General features: G+C 33.6%; 2 protein-coding genes across 2 annotated transcripts; one reads left to right on the top strand and one right to left on the bottom strand.

Moving 5' to 3' along the window:
- Window positions 1–323: 323 nt before the first annotated feature.
- LOC110811552 (Transducin/WD40 repeat-like superfamily protein) lies at window positions 324–6,604 on the bottom strand. The gene is made up of 9 exons (XM_022038085.2): window positions 5,999–6,604; window positions 5,562–5,774; window positions 5,266–5,466; window positions 4,487–4,594; window positions 4,151–4,288; window positions 3,234–3,485; window positions 2,530–2,850; window positions 2,226–2,432; window positions 324–963 (listed from the first exon to the last, which is right to left on the bottom strand). Exons 1-8 carry the CDS (start codon window positions 6,488–6,490, stop codon window positions 2,265–2,267), a joined length of 1,893 nt encoding a protein of 630 aa, XP_021893777.2. The 5' UTR covers window positions 6,491–6,604; the 3' UTR covers window positions 324–963; window positions 2,226–2,264.
- Window positions 6,605–7,191: 587 nt separating this feature from the next.
- On the top strand, window positions 7,192–16,607 carry AAS (Pyridoxal phosphate (PLP)-dependent transferases superfamily protein). Its single transcript, XM_022038078.2, has 13 exons — window positions 7,192–7,439; window positions 7,548–7,668; window positions 7,819–7,891; window positions 8,095–8,325; window positions 8,815–8,978; window positions 11,422–11,562; window positions 12,133–12,192; window positions 13,124–13,288; window positions 13,464–13,520; window positions 14,506–14,570; window positions 15,191–15,314; window positions 15,997–16,134; window positions 16,301–16,607. Coding segments are annotated over exons 1-13 (1,464 nt in total). The 5' UTR covers window positions 7,192–7,437; the 3' UTR covers window positions 16,424–16,607.
- Window positions 16,608–21,128: the final 4,521 nt, after the last annotated feature.

The raw sequence follows: 21,128 nt of genomic DNA, 5'->3' as shown, positions 1-21,128 counted from the left end.
TCTTCTTTGTTAGGTTCTAAAATTTTTGTAGTATGACAACCCTTAGGATACAAACAATAATTTACTCTGATATTAAATGGAAAATTAACCAAACAAAACCTTAATATTTTCTAAGATGAGAAGCAGTGGATATGGTAAATCGGCAGTTTGATCCATGGTGTATGAACAGAATGGCAACGTACAAAGTACTCCACGAAAGATGAAGAGATGCACCTTCAATCTAAATCCAGTTCTTGTACGTTAAATTCTGAGCATATAAGATTTACTCTCCAGCAAAAATCTAAAATATCTTAACCATAAAATAAAAATAAAGATACCTCACAAGTCAAGAATATATGGTTATGTTATGAAAAAAATCCAAGTCCGCAAGATCCCTGCCTTATTTCAGTCATGAACAATCCTAAACAATGCTGAGTAAAAGAAAATTCTAATATACACCCGTTGATGATTTATCTGACACAATATCCTAATCAAATTACTATCATCAGATGAATAAGTAGTTATATCCAGTGCATGAGAAGGTCTTTGCATCGCTTCACGGCTATGTACATAAATATATACTTGAAACAGCTACAAGGTTGATCAACCAATCCACTGGGTTACCTTACTATTGCTAATATCTATTCGTAGAATCCCAAACAAATAATTAACTCACCTTCAACAATAAAGGTGCTGTTACCTGGAATCATGGTACAAGCACACAAGTCCGCGAAGAAAGAAATAGTAATACATGGTATTTTCTTTTTCTCCAAAAACTAGGTATAAATCTAAATAGTTCTTCTCAAAGCATATATCAGGGATATTGTACCGAAGATGACCAATCATAAAGTCTAAGAGCAGTACTCATGTGCCTAGTATCTGAAGAGGATATACCTGCAGCAATTCCATGTTAGTCCATGGCCTTCCGCAGATTCACTTTCAAGTCAGACTCTGTATGATCTGTGGGTCACAGATTTAAGACAGCTGCAGACAATGAAGAATGCAATGAGCCGTCTGTCACACGTCACATTATTATGGGCCAAGAAAGGAATTAGACATCGCTGAAAAGGGAACTATTCAAGTTTTATTTAGCTATATAATAAACTCAAAGAATAAAGAAGTTAGAATAAATTTCAATTTTCAGTTCCTGTAAACGTGGGAATCAGTTAGATCCAAGGGTCAGAGAAGTAATGAGGTGTTGCATGGGGAGTTGATCAAGAATTTGAAAGATTGGGAAATCGCAGAATATATGAAGCTCATGGAAACTATATCAGTGGTTAAATTGATTCCCACATTTACAGAACAATTTTCATTCCTCTTTTATTGAGGACCTCCATCACCAAGATGAAAAGCAAAGGGAAAAGAGGATCCCCTGTCTCAGGCCTCTAGATGTTTTAAAGAAAGAAGATAAACCCCCATTGACCATGACTGTAAAAGATGTGGAGGTAATGCACGCCTTTATCCACCTAACCCATTTTCCTTTCAAAATCAAATCTACCAAACATGCAAAAGAGAAAGTTCCACGCCAAAATATTGGAATACCAATTTATTTAAGAATAAAACTTTAAAAGTAAAAAATAATACATTAATAAGTTTAATTTTTAAATTTAATTTTCTAATTTCAATAATATAAAAACAAGTTGATAAAGTCATATAGTAATAATAATATATATACAAACATAACTACTAACATCTATATTTTTACATAGTACAGTTTGTTGCATTTCTTCTAAAAATATTAAAATAATTACAAGAAGTTAACCAAACATGTATCTCTATTTTTTGTTCAAATTGTGAGATGAGCCAAACAAAAGTAAATATTTGTTAACTCTGATAAATTCCACAACAGAAGCAAATTACTTCCCTTTGGTTTTTCTGTTCTTGTTTCTCCAAATTCATGTTTTGACTTGGAAATTTGTCACATTTAGTTTTCCAATAATTCAGTTTCAGTTTTACTGAACTCTAACTCCTGCATGTAGATGTGGTTCAATTACTCTAACAAGGAAAGTTCAACTACTTCTAAGAGCAGTTGTATTCTCTTGTATAAGATCAAGATACAGATCCAAAAAGAAAAGAACAAAAATAACTTCAGAGTTCTCAAGTTTTTCAAACTCTTGGAGATCCTGGGAATCACTTTAACGAGCTTATGCCAATTGATTGCATAACAGGATCCTAAGTAGGAACACCACAACAAATGACCATTAAACCATATGAGGATATTAGGATATTAGTGAAAGGAAAGTTACCATATGTCCACTGCTTAGTAGCCGAGAAACAAGTCCCAATCATTTTTCTTCATCTTCAGAATCAGAATGTTGAAAAACTGGTTCAGGTTGTGTTTGGGCATATGCTGGAGCAATGTACTTTGGGTCCTTTGAGGCAACATCAGCATATTTAAGTATAGCTTCTCTTGGATCTTCTTCCATCCATGTTTCCTTTATCATTCCACCTTGCTGCAACACAAGTCAACAGAAAAGTCTCTTAAGAATTATTACATTTCTACAGCCAGGAAATATCACGAAAAAGTGAAATAGTCGCAGAGAGCGAAACCTTGAGAAGGTATTGGGTCAACAAGCTTCCACTGCTTGTACCAAGTCTTCCACCATGGCCTGGTCCTGTTATGGGGAGATCAGGCTTGTGAGACTTGATTGGATCCTTCAATATTTTCTCTCTTTGACGCTTTCGGCTTGGGTGATCTCTAAATAGAGGTAATGCATGAGGATTGTGGATCACAAGTGGAGCCTCGTAATCATCAATTGATTTCTTCCTTGGTGCACGTGCAACACAAACTAGAGCTCCTCTCTCACTGAGAGTTGGGTCATATAATATATGAGTTCCTCCACTGCTTTTATCCCCAGATGTTGCAAAAATCTTCAAGAAAATGAAATAAAGGCACCTTATAAGTATTTATCCAGACCCTAGGCTTTCTTCATGAGTACTTTGACGTTCTAAAACAAAATACAAGATAAAAGCAATAGGAAAGGAGAGGAACAGTACAGCCCAGGAGACAAAGGGCATTTATTCATATAGAGCGCTGAAATAATTTGCCCAAACTCAACTAATAAATGGAAGAACAAATACTTGTATACAGCCATTATTCAAGAGGAATACAGGAGAAACCATGATTGCGTCAAGATTTTTTTTGAAATAAATGTGTGGAGTTGTATTGATGTAAGAGTGCCAAGGGGGCACAACCCATTTACAATGATTGCATCAAGATAATCAGTCCAAACGAGCACATCAATGGTGTTTACCTGATTCAGCCTTGGGTGCCAACCACACTGCACAACACTACAAGTCGGGGAAATCCCAATTCTTGAAACAAGTTCAAGTTTAGTCCGATCATAAAAGCATAGCAATCCTCCAGTTGTGCTCTCCCTTTCAACAGATGTTCCAGTCAAGAAAATTTGCTCATCGGGACTAAACACAATATTGGTTTGGGCGTAGTGATTTGGGAGATCATCAAACACCTTAAGAGCTTCTTTCATTTGGCGCAAATCCCATATCTGAAAGGCATGCAATAAATTACACGACAAGAAAATTGAGAGAACTAATAAGGGCAGGAGATGCAGTAACATGCTTTTTTTTACGTTAATATCATAAAACTTTTGTATTTACCCTATTATACCAAATCGCTCTTATGTTTTTAATTAAATCAATTAGCCCTATGAGTACCTAAAAATACATTAAATAGCACCATCAAATAACAAAATCAATCACCTTTTGACATTATGCACACTCAAAAAAATGGAAGAAAGTAATGTTGTTTACTATATAATACTGAAATTATTAAATAATCTCATTCCATCACAACTCGTGAGCTCTTCTACCCAAAGCACATGAGAGTATTCAGATGCATGCTCCAGTTAGTATTGTTCCATGATTTTGAATACCATCAACCACAATCTTAAATTCTTTAGGTGGGCAATCTGCTGAAGGATGACAATTCAGTTAATTAATAGTTCAATTAGATTCTTATTGTCAACTCACAAGCTAAGTACTTACCTCGACATAAAGTAATTTGATCCAAAGATGAACATACAAGGAGACTTTATGATTTTAACTCTTTTTTGACATTTTACAAATTTGTTAGATGATAGATGGATCCTGGCTGCTAGGCCAGGGAAGGCACCGCCAACAGTAAGATGCTTAGAACACATGTAATTACTACCTTTAGTGAATCGTCAAAGCTTCTTGAAAGAAGAATTCTGCCATCACTGGAGAACTTAAGAGCAGTGATATCATCAGCATGGCTTTTCTCAACATGCATATCTGGTCTGCTTCCCCATCCTGGTTTAAGGTTCCATATCTGCAAGAATAAATTTAGCACCGGATGCAGGAAGGAAAGTAGAAAACTGATGCAATAAAAAGAATTGCACAGAAAAATTCAGATGGCATAAGCATGAAAAGAAACCAAGCCAAGATATATTATGAAAACCATATTAATTTTCAACATGCACTTGCAGTCCATCAAAAGAACTAAGTATTGAAAATTAGCAGTCATTACCTGAATAGAACCATCTCCTATTCCACCTGCAATGCATTTTCCTTCACGGTCCCAAGCACAGGTGGTAACTGGAACCCTTCCAGGCCTTGCAAGTTTTGGTTTTATTACCTATTAAACAACATTAAAAGCATTAGGTTACAGTCATCTCTGTCATGGTAATAACACCTCCCAAAACATCATAGTGATATCCATTTTGCGCTCTTATTGCTGAAAGTCTCCATTATTATACATAAAAACTGATATCAAAACAGCATACTAGGATGCCACTGTAAAAGCCTTATTGCCACATGATACACAAAATGTTCAAGAAGATGTTTCCTACATTCTCCAGTCCATCAACTACTAAAATATGTTCTCAAAAATATAATGTAAAATGGTGTAAATATAAATAAGCTTTCCTAACAAAACGATTTCCCCAAAGAAAAACATATAAGATCATAAGAGAGACGAGAAGAATCCACCTCAATTTAGTGTAAAGTTTTAATTCATCAAGTATGATTTCAATGCCTTCATTCTTTACAGGCATTTTTGATGCCTTTGCTTACAAATCCATCTGTAGAAAAGCAAATGCAGAAAAATAGCAGGCTGACCAGTTTTTGCAACTAAAAGACTAGTTTGCAAGACAGTTCCATTAATCCAGCATATTTCAAGTTCATAAATTAAAAGACCTCATATCTGAACATAAATCAAACAAATTTCCTAATACAGGATAGTTACAGAAATGCATAAGTCCACCTGGTATGTTTTATCATCACATAATGAATATAAAGGTAACACACCTGCTTTTGGCTTTTAAAGTCATTTACATCCCATATGCGCAATGATCCATCTTCTGAGGACGTCAATATAGTCTCCTTAGCCTTAGGGTGCCACTCTCCGCAAGTCAACCCAGATATGTGGCCCTTAGTGTTCTTTAGATCACGAATATACATGTCCCCCTTTACAAACTCACCTAGAGTAAGACCGTCACGGTCATAAATCTGAAATTAAGAGAATCATAATTCTCAGTATGTGATGCCAAGACCTGTCATGATTCAGAGCAAATAATAATACGAACCACAGTATGCAAAAATACCTTAGCTTGAGCAGAGCCAGTAACACACAAAAATCGGTCAGATGTGGGACTCCAGCTCAAGTTGCGAACTTGGTGGCCCTCAAAAGGTTCAAGCTGCCTAAACGATTGCAAACGAGAATTCATCCCTTGAAAGTCATACATACGTACAGTGTAGTCATAACTGCCAGAAAGAACTCTGGAGCCAGAGTGATCAACGGCAAGGGCTGAAACAATCTGCCGTGCAGAATCAAGATTCAGTTCATTCTCATTCTGAATGCATATAGCTAAAGCCACTGACTTTTTGACAGACATATAACAAAATCAAATAGATTTTCACGATTTTAACAGACACAAACACAAACACAATTTTATCTCCATAGAACCGCAAGGGTACTCTCAGCACATTTATAAGTAACGAAACGCACCCACAAAGACATATATACAGGGGGAAACAGTACCTTAGTGTGGCCTTTGAGAATAATCTCATTACTCATAGGGATTCGGTACATATTCTCCTCCTCATCAGAATCATCCATCGTAGACCACACTGGAGGTGGCGGGGGCCCAATCATTACACCGTCGTCGTCTTCGTCCTCGTCACCATCTTCGGAACCTGCCCCCGCCGGCGGAGGCGGTGGTCCCACCATAACCCCATCATCCTCGTCCTCCGATTTCTGCAGTGGACGGGATGGCTCAATCGACGGTTCATCTCCAGACGGGGTAGAATTAGGGTTAGGTTTACGAAGAGACTGGAGCCAGGACTTGGAGGAAGAGGATAGAGAAGGTAAATCGGGTTTAGCTTTAATGGTGTTGAGGTCTTTCTCTTTCGAGGGGCCACGTCGAGTGGCGTTGTGAATGACTTCGAGTGGGGTTTGGGATTTTGACTGCTTCCCGAATGTGAGAGGGAAATGAGCCCTCATTCCATCGTATATCTCTGCTTCTTCTTCCATTAGATTTCCTCTTCTTTCCTTGTTTGTTTCAATAGAAAATACGTGTCTTTGTTTAATTTGGAAATATTTTATACTCCTGGTTAGCCGCCATTGATGCTTTGCTAAGTTGTTCTCCTGCTGCGAACAGAGAAGGCTTCGAGTGGATTCGGGTAGCGAGTCGGGTAGACCCGGTTAGTCCCGTACAAATAACACCCATTACGGCCCAATTAGACCCTTTTGTTGGCGATACAAGAAGCTACATTATAATATATAATTATTTATTCAAAAAACACTTGGAAATAAATCGTCGTATATATGGTGTGTTTTAAACTCATTATTAAATTAATTAAATAGTGGAAAATAAATAAATTATCATTATAATTATGAAAAGATCCATATAGAAATGCTATATTTATTCTCTAGGGAAAAAAAATTAACTTTAATTTGTTGAAACTAATATTTTATATAAGAAAATTATCAAATAATAAATTATACGATAATATTGTATTTATGTTTCTTTATTATTAATTCTTATATATTTTTCATGATTGATTAATTAATCAATTAATTAAAATTATCTATATAATCTCTTTTTTTATAACATAAATTCTTAATTAATACTCACAAGAAAAATATATATCTCTTTTTTAAAAGGAAAAAAAATCAAATCAGGTAATTACCATAATGCCATTAGCCGGGAATCATCGAATCTTGAGATGGTTGACGAAACGGAGCGTCGAGGAACTCGATTAAATCTTTTCTATTTTCATGAACATTCAACAACGTGGGAGATTTAGACTTTTTGCTTGTCAGTCATCCTCTCCAGTTCATTTCTGCTGGAGAGAGTTAGACTGTAGAAAGGGAGACTGGAGTATTTCTATTCAATTACGTTTCGCTATATCCCTTAACCCCACTCTCTATAAAACCTTCTCCCGCTGCTACAAACGCCAACCAGTACATCTTAACCAATGTAAGTAGCAAGTTGTATTCGTGTTTTTCTTGGCGGAATGTTGATTTCTTGGTTATCATTTTCTCAATTATTGATTGTTCAAATGTTTTAATTGAAATAACAACGCAGGGAGAGTGGGTTGAAGCCTATGGATGCAGAGCAGCTGAGAGAGAACGGTCATAAGATGATTGATTTCATTGCTGATTACTACAAGACTATCGAGAATTTCCCTGTTCTTAGCCAAGTTGAGGTGCTGATTGTCTCTTGATATATATATATATATTTTTGTTTTTATTTTCCAGGCTTACCTTTTTAGCTGATGGGTTTCTTTTTTTAAAACGTATATGGATATGGATATGATTCTCAGTATTTCTGTATTTGTTTTTGTTCTTCAATGCAGCCAGGGTATCTTCGTGACCTTATACCAGATTCTGCGCCAAATAGTCCAGAGTCATTCCAGCAACTTCTTGATGGTAAAATAGCTTCCAGTTTTTATTAGCTATGTAAAATGGATAGAGAAATTAAGTTAAAGAAAAGGAGAAATTTTTCTAGATTAATCATATACAACATGTTTCATTACGATTTTCTTGGTTAATGTTAATGGGATTCCGTTGCAATATCTGATACTTATCCAGATAGTTTGGTTGGTTACGGGCAAATTATTGTGTGGTTGCAGATGTCCGGACAAAGATTTTACCCGGGGTAACCCACTGGCAAAGTCCAAATTATTTTGCATATTATCCTTCTAATAGTAGTGTTGCTGGATTTTTGGGAGAAATGCTAAGTGCTGGTCTCAACATAGTGGGTTTCAGTTGGATTACTTCTCCTGCTGCAACAGAGCTGGAAATGATAGTTCTTGATTGGCTTGCTAAATTACTTAAGCTACCTGAAGATTTCCATTCAACAGGTAAGCTTTTCCTTATTTACATTTAATGAAACCGCATTTGCCTGCAGCTGAACACTTAAGTAAGAAGGAAGAAAGGTATCTTGGCCAGTCTGATTATGGATGCTGCAAGTAGTTGATGCATATAAAGATGCCAATGATTTTGAGAAAATCAACCCTAGTAAAAGCTAGTGTGATTTAACATCTAAATTGTTCTGTAATGTTCTTAGTAACTAAAAGGAAACTGCAGGCCTAAAAACAAAAAAGAACAGGGGAAAAGCACTGTAAAGCTTTTGAAATAGCATACAATGTTTCTAAATAAGAAGTAATTCTTAGTGTGAGGAATACACTACTTGGAGGTTTGTAGAAGTTAAAAGGAATCTGATGAATGTTCACGTGAAGCTAAAAAAAGGCAAATGTAGCTCATAGTAGAAGCAATACTTTTTTCTCTCTTATCTACTTTCTGATGAGCCGTGAGAGAAAATTCTCAAGGCTTAAGAAATCATATTGCAGGAAATGGTGGTGGAGTGATACAAGGCACAGCAAGTGAAGCCATCTTAGTTGTCTTATTAGCTGCTCGTGATAAGGTTCTAAAGAGAGTTGGAAAAAATGCCCTTGAAAAGCTTGTGGTCTATACATCTGATCAAACACATTCTGCTTTTCAAAAGGCCTGCCAGGTATCCATATAAATGTGCAGAAGTCTCGTTTTTGCCTTCTCATTCTTGTTTTTGCCTTCTTATTAGATACTGAGATGCTTGCCAGAAATTTCTTCTACTTATTAATGCTTATGGACATATTATTGTTTCATTCAAATTATGATGTCTGCTACGATGCAGTCAGTCATGGATGACAACCAGGTTAATACAATTGAATACTATACAAACAAGCATAACTAAGAGTAACCTTTAACTCCAAAGAAACAACCTGCCCTTCTCAAACTCAAGCCACTTAGAAATGTTACTCACTATAATATCCTAGAAAGACTCAACTCTAGGGTTACCCCAAGGAAATGCATAAATAAAAATCCTGGATGCTGTTTTGGCTGCTAATGAAATGGTTGATGAGTTAATGAGTAATAATAAGGACGGGTTGGTGTGTAAACTTGATATGGAAAAAACATATGATCATGTGAATTGATATTTTGTGGATTACATGCTTTGGAGGATGGGTTTTGGCCAAAAATGGAGAGATTGGATGAAAGTGTGTATCACCACCACGTCTTTTGCTGTTTTGGTTAATGGGGGCCCTTCATGTTTTTTCAAGGCTACTAGAAGTTTGAAATAAGGTGATCCTCTATCCCCTCTCTTGTTTATTATTGTGATGGACGCTTTCAACGGGTTACTTAACAGGCCAAATGAGCAACAATTAATTAGGGGTGTCAGTGGGGAAAAGAGGGGCTGTCACTGAAGTTTCTCACCTATTTTTTTCTGACAACACTCTTATTTTCTGTCAACTGAAGTTGAGAAGCATTTTGCACTTGAGATGTGTACTTTTGTGTTTTTAGGCTGTGTCCGATCTGAAGATTAACTTACATAAGTTTGAATTGGCAAGAATTGGTGGTAGTGGAGATGTTGATTCTTTTGCTGCGATTATGGGGTCCAAAGAGGTCGTATTTCCGTTCAAGTACAAAGATCAGCTATCTTGGGATCCAGTGATTGAATTGTTTGAAAGAAGATTTGCAGGTGGAAGAGGAATTTCCTCTCAAAAGGGGGAGATACACTTTACTTCCTATCGATGATCAGTATCCCTGTTAAGGTTGCAAAAAAATTGGAAGCAATACAATGTAAATTTCTTTGGGGTGATAGTGATGAGGAGAGAAAATACCATCTTGTGAAACGGGAAGATGTTAAAGAACCTATCAATTTTGGGGGGGTCTTGGAATTAGGTCCATGGTCAACATGAATATTACTTTACAAGGAAAATGGTTGTGGAGGTACTTGACAGAAGTTAATAGCTTATGGAGAAAGATTGTTCATGCTAGATGGGGCATGCACATGGATAGGAAAGAAGACTACAGAATTCCTGCTACACACTGAAGAAGTTTGTGAAGAAGAATTCTGATGCAATGGGGCAATTTCCAGCAGTGTATAACTTGGAAACTGGGAAGAGGAAATAGGATAATTTTCTGGGAAGACGATTGGATAGGGGATGACTGCCTCTGCAGATGGTTCCCCAGAATTTTTGGCATTGCCCAGTCTAAACAGAAGGTAGTTGAAGAAGCTTACCGAGTTGTTAATGGCAGTATTGTTTGGGAGATTAATGTATGCAGAAATTTGAATGACTGGGAGGTTCAAAAGTTTGAGGTTTTGTTTCTGTTGTTGGCTGAGATGTCTGTTTCCCATTCTGATGACCGGGCTGTGTGGAAGTTTGAAAAGAACGGTATTTTTTCTGTCAAATCATATTATCATCATTTGAATAGAAAAGAGAATGTTTTGAGATGTAACTTCCTCGCCAAGCAAATTTGGAAAACCAAGGCTCCGCCCCGCATTGCCTTTTTTGTTTGGAAGGTTTGTTGGGAGAGGATTTTAACTATCGACAAGCTGAGAAGTAGAGGAAGGGTACTCATTAATGGTTGTTATTGCTGTTTAAATCCAGAGGAAGCATGTAACCATCTCCTTTTGTGGTATCCGATTGCTCATAGTCTTTGGAGCTTGGTTTATAGCCTTTTGGGTATGGATTGGGTTATGGTTGGGTCCATGGAGGGTGAAATCTGGGCATGAGATAGTTTATATGTAAAAAATAAATTTGCTAACTTGATACCTTTGTCTGTTTTCTGGATCATTTGGAAGGAAAGAAATAGTAGAGTTTTTGATAGTGTTAAGAGTAGTATATCTAGCATAAAAGAAAGGTGGCTTTATTATTTTGGGTCTATTGTGATTGGCCATGACATTATCAGTGATATAGATTTTGAGAACGTCATTGACATGTTAACATGATTGTAAATCTTTTGTAAATGGGCGGTACCCCTTTTTTGGTACCTTGTCAATATATACTATACATTTTTATTTCAAAAAAAAATATAAATATAAATAAGTACATATATATGCATATGTGTGTGTAAGCGTGCTATGAGCTACATCTGACTTATTGCATTTTTTGGTATTTCCGGTTTGATGGCAGATAGGAGGAATCCATCCAGAGAATTGCAGGGTGCTGAAAACAGACTCTTCTACAAATTATGCCCTTTCCCCGGATTTATTAAAAGAAGCAATTTCTTGTGACGTTGCTGCTGGATTAATCCCATTTTTCTTTTGTGCGACTGTAAGAAACAAGAACCTTATGTTGTTGTCTGCTCATCAGTTCTTCGTTTACTGCCACATTGATTCTATATTAGTTGGGATACTATATATTTCAATTCTTTCTCAATTGCTTCAATTTGTGACTTAATATTGTCTTCTGAATGGAATTCCGGGCGGTGCTCTGGAAAGATTGTTCTGCATTGAGTGTCTTCCAATTCTGTGCTGCTTTTGGCAACATATAGAACCTTCATAAGATATCAGCCAAATTCTTTGAACTGCACTAATATTCATTACTTTCTTTGATCCAATCAACTCTCAGCAGGTGAGAGGCTGGTGGAAGTTGGAATTGCTATACATGCATATGGATATTAATCATTAAGAGAAATGTCATAAGATTGAGATTTAAAAATGCTAGCATTGTTCTAGACAGGTGTGAAGATGTTCTTGCATAAATGAAATTTGGTTGAACTTATCATTTATCATTTTGTAAAGGTCATAGTTCTTGTTAGTGAGGGCAAATAAATCTGAACTTCCGTACATCCTCGGATATATATGTGCAATGAACTGAAGAAGCCTTCCATTTTCGTTTCAGGTTGGTACTACTTCCTCAACAGCCGTGGATCCTTTGATGGCTCTGGGAAAGATTGCCACGGTGATAACTTTAACTCTTTTCTTTCCTCAGATAAGTTGCGAAAATGTATTCCTTGAGAGTGTTTCCTATCTTTGTGACAACTTTATTATGCAGAAACTCCTATCAAATATGAAAATGGACGATAGCTTGTATAACTTCTATAAAACTTGCAACTAGAAAGCTAAATTCCCAAAGGCCAGAATGGCCAAGTCCAGACTGAATAACTCTCTCCATCCATGTATGATTATCTCTTAAAAGGAAGAGCTGAGGAAGAAATAAATGGACTCTATGGAATATTATGAATAAAGATCTCCTGTGGCACGTAATTGTGCTGTTTTCCTGGTTTTTCTGTCTGTTTAAACTTTGCAAAGAAGCATAAAGTGATGCCTTCTGTGGAAACATCCTTTCTTGAAGGCATGGCCATCAAGTTTCCAATAAGGAATATTTTTCTGCAAATTTATTCCATTAAAACATAAGGGAGTATACAATCTGGTTAATAAATGATAACGAAAATCCTATGAACCAACACTACTGTTGAATATTTCAAACAAAAGATAAAAACTCTCAAATGGATTTGCTATAGATAACTATAAAATTTAGCTTTTTCCTATCAAGTTAAATTGTTAGGTATTTAGTTATCTAACTAAACATTTTCATACAACGCCAGGATGAAAGGTTAAGAGTTCAAATCTTATTTTGTTCTATTTTTATTAATATTGAATTTTAGCATAATGTCTAACAGTTTGTGTTCTATTCATCTTTTTAGTCTTATGTCTTGCATTTGAAAGTGCATATCAGAATATAAACGACAAGGTGGAGGTCTCTTTTATCGGTTTAAACTATTGACAAAAAGCTTACTAAAATAATATGGCACTTATCATAACTGTACATGTTCCATTCACATGAATTACATAAACAATTGAAAAATCCTTTTAATATTACTTCTTGACAGAGTAATGAAATATGGTTTCATGTGGATGCGGCCTATGCTGGAAGTGCTTGTATATGTCCAGAATATCGTCCCTATATTGATGGTGTTGAAGAAGCAGACTCGTTTAACATGAATGCCCATAAATGGTTTTTGACAAACTTTGATTGTTCAGTGCTCTGGGTAAAGGTACCTTAAGATTTAGTGGTTGGCATGTGACTTTTGTTTTATAAGCTTCGTGGATAATTGCTTGGCATTGGCATTTTGTTATCCATTGGGCTTCTATGACTATGTCTCAGTTTTTTTTTTCCTAAATTCATATTTTGTATATACAAATTGAATGCTTATATTGCATTGGCAACAGGATAAATATTCTTTGATTCAGTCCCTGTCCACAAATCCAGAGTTTCTGAAAAACAAAGTAAGTCAGCTTGCCCATTATTTAATAAGTCCTTTAAGAAATATCTTTTTTGTGAAAATGTTTTAAAAATAAAGTTGTTGTTATTAAGAAATAGAATCAGACCAATTTTTCCAAAAGTTTTAACCGATAAAAAATAATCCAATCAGTAATTTTTACACGTAAAACTCACAAGATTGAATGCATGGATCAAGCATATACCTGTCCTACCTGAAATTTTGTTAACAGAAAAAGGGTGGCCACCAATATTTGAATACTCTGGCTCTGATATTATATAAACAATAGAATTGATCGATTTTGCCAAAAGTTTATGATAGAAAAATTCTCAATCTATCATCTATGCATTAACAGTTATGACCAAGGAACCCTCCTTACTTCAACCTGAATTACCCAATGAGCAACTAACAATTTATAACACGAACAAATAACTTTACCAAGTGGAGCAAGTTTGTAGATGATCCTACATTGGGGACTTGTTTGCTAAAGAAAGTAAGATTAGCCATGTGATCTTTATTTTGTAGTTGAAAACTGTAAACCTGATTCAGTTTGTGTTTTAACAGAAATATAAATTCCCAAATATCTTGTCATCCTAGGCAAGTTGGAGAGAAAGTTTATGAGGAGTTGGACCTTCTCTTCAAATTAAATCATATGCATTTGCCAAGAACTACCACATACTGAAGGGCTTCCCTTTCTATTCTTCTGTTAGTTTTTTTTGTTTTTTAGTTCTGTTGACCCTGCTTTTCCTTCAGCTCTTCTCTTTCCTCTTGCTGTATTGCCTTTTGCTTTTGAAGTTACCAGTAACTGTTTAATTTTTGTGTTTTTTCGGATAGCTTAGGTTCAACCAATTCAATGGATTTAATCTTTGGAGGACATATAAAGCATTTAGACTTTAACCTTAATCTTTTGTTGATCAAGTTAACAGCATTATTAAGTTCCTTATGTTTCTTTTTGTGCGCCCATTGTACTTTGCTTGCAATTTGCATTTTAGGCCTCTCAAGCAGACATGGTTGTGGACTATAAAGATTGGCAAATTCCTCTTGGACGGCGATTTAGGTATGCCTCTTACGAATCTTACAGTACTTAATCTGTCACGCCAAAACATTTTTCATGAACGGGATAGTACTGAACTAGTCAGCTACTGAACTAGAACCCCTTATCACACATACATTTGTATGCAGAGGTTTGCTTATAACACACAACACCTTTAAACTATCACCTTTTCTCAATCCTCTGATATTGTTTGTTAAATAATCTGCTGGGAAACCAAATGTCTCAAAACTTAAGTTCACAGTTAATAAGTTCATTATTTCTATTATTATTTCCCCTTCATACGGGCAAGATAATATGCTTAAGCACATGAACACAGACCTGGACAAATGCAGAAGCCAAAAATAGATGAACAGGTTTTGCACGAAAGGTTATTATGGTCAGCAAATGGGTAAAATAATAAGTGGAATTCCTATTGCTTAATTTCAATACCTCAAATTTGAATATCTTGTTAAGTGATTAATTGAATGAATATCTCAGAGAATTTTGAATTGACAAGAAATAGCTCACTTTTGTTCTGTATTTTTTTAAGATTATTATTAGAATTTAGAGAAGTTGGAGGACTTTATACCTATCAATCAAATGGAAAAATGACGTATTGCCTTATCAAAATGCTGGCTAATTAGATCCTTGAAACTGTGGATGGTGTTGCGACTATATGGAGTGGAAAATCTAAAGAGCTACATAAGGAATCATATCAAGTTGGCTAAACATTTTGAAGAGCTTGTCACTCAAGACCCCAGATTTGAGGTAATTATACATTTTGTGATCCTTCTATCACATTTCATATAATACATCTTTCTAAGTTGTAGCATGTTACATTAGGATCTCCTTTTTAGCTTTTATGTAGTGCTTGTTCATTTCACCTCCTTTGTGTTCTTCTTATGTAATATTGAAGTGGGTGTATAACTGCTCAGTTGTCTGAGGCTCAACTACTTTGAGTTCCTTGAATAAAACTACTTTGATTTAATAGTTAGGATAACGAAAAGGTCCTAATAATGGTGCAACAAAAACAAGGGGAGTGTAAACTTCATGTGTCTAAGTACGATAGTTGAACCTGTCTAATTAATTGCAAGATTGGTGCCATCAGCAAATAAAAGGATACACTTTTTACTGTAAAACCATCCTTTTCACTGCTCCAATGATAAAAGAAATTCCTCAGTCGAGCTCTTGGCATAAAGGCCAAACTTGTGTTCACAAGGTGGTACTTCTTAAGGAAGATCCTAGTTGGATATAGCGTCTCTAAAAAAATGCTAGATGGAGAAAGTACACAGGGAAAGGTGGGCGCTGGGGATTTCATTGCGAAAATTTTGACTTTCTCTGCATCTCATTTTGTTTGCAAGAAGTAAAGAAGTTATATATCAAAATTATGAAAGTTTGACATGTCTCAAGGTTATCTTATGTTTTGCCTATTGTAATCTTATGTGGACAGGTTGTTACCCCTCGAATATTTTCTTTAGTTTGCTTTCGCCTTCTGCCTCCTGGCAATGATGAAAACCATGGCAATAAATTGAACCGGGATTTACTAGAGACTGTAAACTCAACCGGGAAACTTTTCATATCTCACACTGTAAGCAAGCTGTTTATCACGCTCACATATTTGTCCCAACCCTGTTATCCTGATACTGCCCCTTGTTTCTGTTTCTTTTTGTTAAAAACTTATAAAAGTGAAAACTGCTTCTTTACTTATTTGCTTTCTGCCAAAACATGAGTTGAAGTGTTATACTTTCAAACAGGTTCTATCAGGTAAATACATCCTGCGGTTTGCTGTAGGGGCACCACTGACTGAAGAGAGACATGTGAATGAGGCATGGAAAATTTTGCAGGATGAAGCATCAACGTTGCTAGAGAATCCGTAAGATAATATCTGTAGTGTTTTTCATTCATTTGGTTGTATTACTTGGGTAATGAAATTTATTCTTTTCCCTGTATCAATTCATTACATGAACTCCTGAATTGTCAATTACCAGAAGGCACTGTATGAACTTTTTAAAACTTCAGAACATTAATGATAGAATCTTAACTGCTGCTTCTCTTGCTAAACATCTGTTCAAAGCCATATCGTATTGGGCTCAGAACGAGGATAAGTCATTATTATGGCTGGCTCCAGCATTGGCTTATCAATATGTTTTTCCATGTGTACAAACCAGTGGGCATATTTGCTTTGTGCCTTTATCCTGCAGAATCGGTATGTTTTCAACATTGAAAAGGCCTCGTCAACATCCATTGAATTGGTAACTTTTTAATGTGGAGAATGATCCATCATCCGAATTTTGAGTTTCTTTTGGCATATTCATATGCTGGAGTTCCTTCTACAAAGCAAATCCTCTCTTTAGGTCTTTGTGGAGGAATTTGGTTATATTCAAGCAATACACCTTTTTGAAAAGGAAAAGAAATTCACTGGCATTGGATAAGTATTATACCTTTTTGCTTTTGCTTTTGCAGGGTTGATAAACCCCTGAAGCATGTAAACAAGTTGTCTTCTACCCCAAAAAACACATGTTATAATCAAGATCTGGCCATTAGAGTAAAAGGGACTTTTTTTAGATGCTTGTTCTTATTGAGTGTTACAAAAAAGTTCTTTCAGAACTGTTCATGTTCCCCGAATTTCCGAAGGGAACTTCATCGTGTTTCATAGGAAGAACTAGATTCCAGTTCTTGAAGAATATTCAATCTGAGGCAATAAAAAAAAATTCCTTTATTCCATCCATAGTAGGTGCTCTATCTATTTCATGTCATGAATTCAGAATCAGCATTCATCTACTTGCAATCCATGTTTTAACTGTACTACCTCTTTCTTTTTTCTTTTTTTTTTTTTGAAAGATTAAAGTTGTATTGGGTTATCTTCAATTTGTGAGGTTGATGGAAGTACAGGTTGTTTTAATGGACTTTTTCTACATATCTATATATTTAGTCCATCTAAGCCCAATATATATACGTACATATATATATCCAGAGGAAAAAGAAGAAGAAAAAGAAAGGAAAAATCACCTGGCTTTACTTATTTTAATTATGATGCTTTCATTTTTTGTGAAATTCAGTATGGCAAAAACAGACAAAATAAAATCTCCATTTCCATAAGACAGGTACTGATTAAGACTCCGAGAAACAGAAAAATCTTTGTAATATTTTAATCTTATACATCAGTGAGATATTGGATTGTTAAGTTTTATATAGCGATAAAATTTAAATACTATAAATAATAATTCGAGTTTAATTTTCGGAAACCGACAATTTCTGTCCGAAAAATTGTTAGATTGGTAACAATTGATTCGGAAACATTAAAATTACGACAATGCGAGGAAGATAAAATCGATGACTCTGGCATGGCATTTTCTGTACTCCCTAAATTCACTTTATAAGAAAACCAGAGAATGATGTCTCTTTCCATGTCTGTTTTCCCTTAACAAGTATCTGATTCATCTTCGATTGTTTGGGAAGAAAGAAAATTAGGGCTCTTCATTAAATTAATTAACTGTGAATTTTATGGAGGTAATGAGTGATTATAAAAATGCCATTAACTAATTAATTCAATTAATATTTGATAAAAAAAATAGTATTTTAATCTTTAGTTAAAATTATTTATATTTAAAGTTAAAAGTTATATTGTTTTATATATACTACATTATTTTATATTTTTAGAAAAAAAAAATTGAAATATGCTCTATATATGTATACTGTAAAGTTCAATAATTCAAATTCAACCACAAGTTAGAAAGTCCAGTAATCTGGCATGGCATGGCAGCCAATGTTGATCGAGTCAGACTCCCAACGAGAAAGTGCCACGTGTCGGAGAATTTGTGATTTAGAATATTTTTTAAATTAAGATAATTATAACTAATTAAAATTAAAATTTAAATAGATATAAAAAAAAAAAACACATTTAAATAGATAATGGGAAATTGCTAGCAAAATATTTTAAAATTTGTATTTTTATCATGTTACGGTATGAATTTTTATGTAAAAAAATTTAAGGGTAGATGATGGGCTACTTTTTTAGATCTAACGGTCCACATTTTATTTCAAGTAGAAAAATAAATTTGTACTTTAAGTTGACGTACCTTATGATTTGTACCAACTCATAACGGGAGTAGATTAAATTCATATGCAATATTCATATACATCTAAACCGTGATATTTTGCTTTTAATTACACTTTTTAATAATCATGAAATTTTGTTATTGTTTTGTCTTTTTCTTTTAAATTTATAATAATATTATTTAACTAAAACGTATTATATTATATGATATTTTGCATTGTCTGCGATTAAAAATTATTATTTAATTATTTTATAAAAAATAAAAATTTTAATTTAATTTATATTATACCGTACTTTCTGTTATTATATAATTCAAAATATATTAAAATAAAATAAATATTAATATAAAATTTTAATCAAATGTCAAACATTTAAATAGATTTAAAATATGACAATAAATTCAACATTTATTATTTTTTTAACTAATAATTAAAATTTATTTAAACAATATTCATCACCTATCATTTTTATAAAACAATATATAAAATTTGTATTTATAGAATTCATTATTTATCAATTATTTTTATATTTAAGTATAGCTAAATAAAAAATATAATTATAATTGACGTGCAATAAAAAATATTTGGTACGCAATCTAATATTAAAAAAAAACATAATTATAAACTTTCAATATAATTATTACTTTAAAATTATTATAAAAAAAATTCATTGTGGGGTACAAATAAGCTCCTTTATAACGTACGGTGACGACAAACACATGATGACGCACAACTCACCACCATCTTTACACACACACCAAAAAAAAAGGTGCACTGGTCACGCTGTGCCACGTTAATACGTGGGAGAAAAAAAATTAATTAAATAATATTAAAATTAAAAGACACATTAACGTAAAAATTAATTAATTAATTAATGTATTATAAGATCGTGACGAGTAAATTAAATATTGTTATATAAGTTTACGAATAAATATTCTCAGTCAAATTAATTTAAACGGATTAATATCCTATTTAGTTATTGAGTAATTAATTTGTCATTTAATTTACAACTGTGACAATATTAACTATTTTAATTTAATTAATATTTAAAATTAATATACGCGTACTTTATATTTTTTGAATAAATTAGTATATAGATATATATATATATATGTGTGTGTGTGTGTGTATTTGTGTAGGAGAGTGTAAAGACCACGAATTTTCTTTTGCTGGGTTTAAAGATGGATCTTGACTGATCACAACTAAATTTTGCTGGTATTGAAAATCTGTCAACCATATTCACCCACCAACAATATAATATAAAGTAATTAATCGAATTTGAATAATAGTTGTATATATAAATTTATATATTATAAAGTCAGATATGGTCCGTTGAAAATAATGATAGTATAGTGTTTGTCAATGAGAGAAAGTCTTTGACCCTGCCCGACGACTCTGACCCAATAGGGTCTGTGTTTAGAAATTGGTATTAATTATAACACGATAGGAAATTTTTGTCACGTGTGATTTGTTGAATTATGTGATTCAAATTTACTGTTAATCTACTATAGTCGGTCCATGTATTTTCCTAATAACATAACACGAAATATATAAATGACTAAAGTCACAAATATGTATATAATAAGTGGTGGAGACCTAAATTGTGAGTGGAGGAGTCGGTAATAAATTTTTTATTGAATTATAGCGAGTGTCTTTCGGACGGACAAATCATAAATTGTATTGTAAATTTTAAAAAATAATTATTTATTTAATTTCTAACTATCATAAAATATAATATAATTTTTAAAAATATAAATTATGTAGTTGGTAAAAGATATTAATTTTTCACGAAATATATTTTAAATTATATATTGACTGATTACAAATTTGAATTCTACGGTTACGTAAATTTTAATTTAATATAAAAATTTTAACTTATATCATAATTAACATATATTTATACATGAATATATGATAACAAACTTTACCAAAAGAAATGTTTATGACAATTAATAATGTTCGTGAAGCCCATTGGTTTGCCATAAATAATGTATGTATATATAAAGATTGTTGTTATCAATTGAAATATTTTAATGGGATAAATTAATTTTATAGATAGAAGGAAATGTGAATACGAGTTGGAAATATTTGAGATTTCTTTTAAAGCGTGAAAAGGATGTTTCCTTTTATTTCGTTTTCGTACCATACCATTTAATTACACTTTGACTTTACAACCGGTGGTAAGTCCATAATTCTCTACCTCTAATTTTAAATTTAATTTGTGTATATATATTACATTATATTAAAAAAATAACAAACCACAAGACTAACTAAAGAAATGGAAAATTTAAATTGTTAAATCCTCATTTATTGTTCACAAATTTTCCACGTGTTTTTTTTTTTAATTTTTACATCATCGTGCGTTGAGTTTAAATTTTAATTTCGAATAATAAATAAATGTACAATATTAATAAGATAGAAAATTGAATGAAAATGATATCTTAATTCTTATCCAATATTATCACTTGTAATTTCAATTATATATATATATTTTTTTACTGAAAAACGAGAATAAAAATTACTAAT

Source organism: Carica papaya, chromosome 3 (genome assembly GCF_054855325.1).
Source record: "Carica papaya isolate Zhongbai chromosome 3, ASM5485532v1, whole genome shotgun sequence".
Classification (NCBI taxonomy): Eukaryota; Viridiplantae; Streptophyta; class Magnoliopsida; order Brassicales; family Caricaceae; genus Carica; species Carica papaya.
Note: the sequence above shows the minus strand (reverse complement) of the source record. Positions and strands in the feature narration are given on the sequence as shown.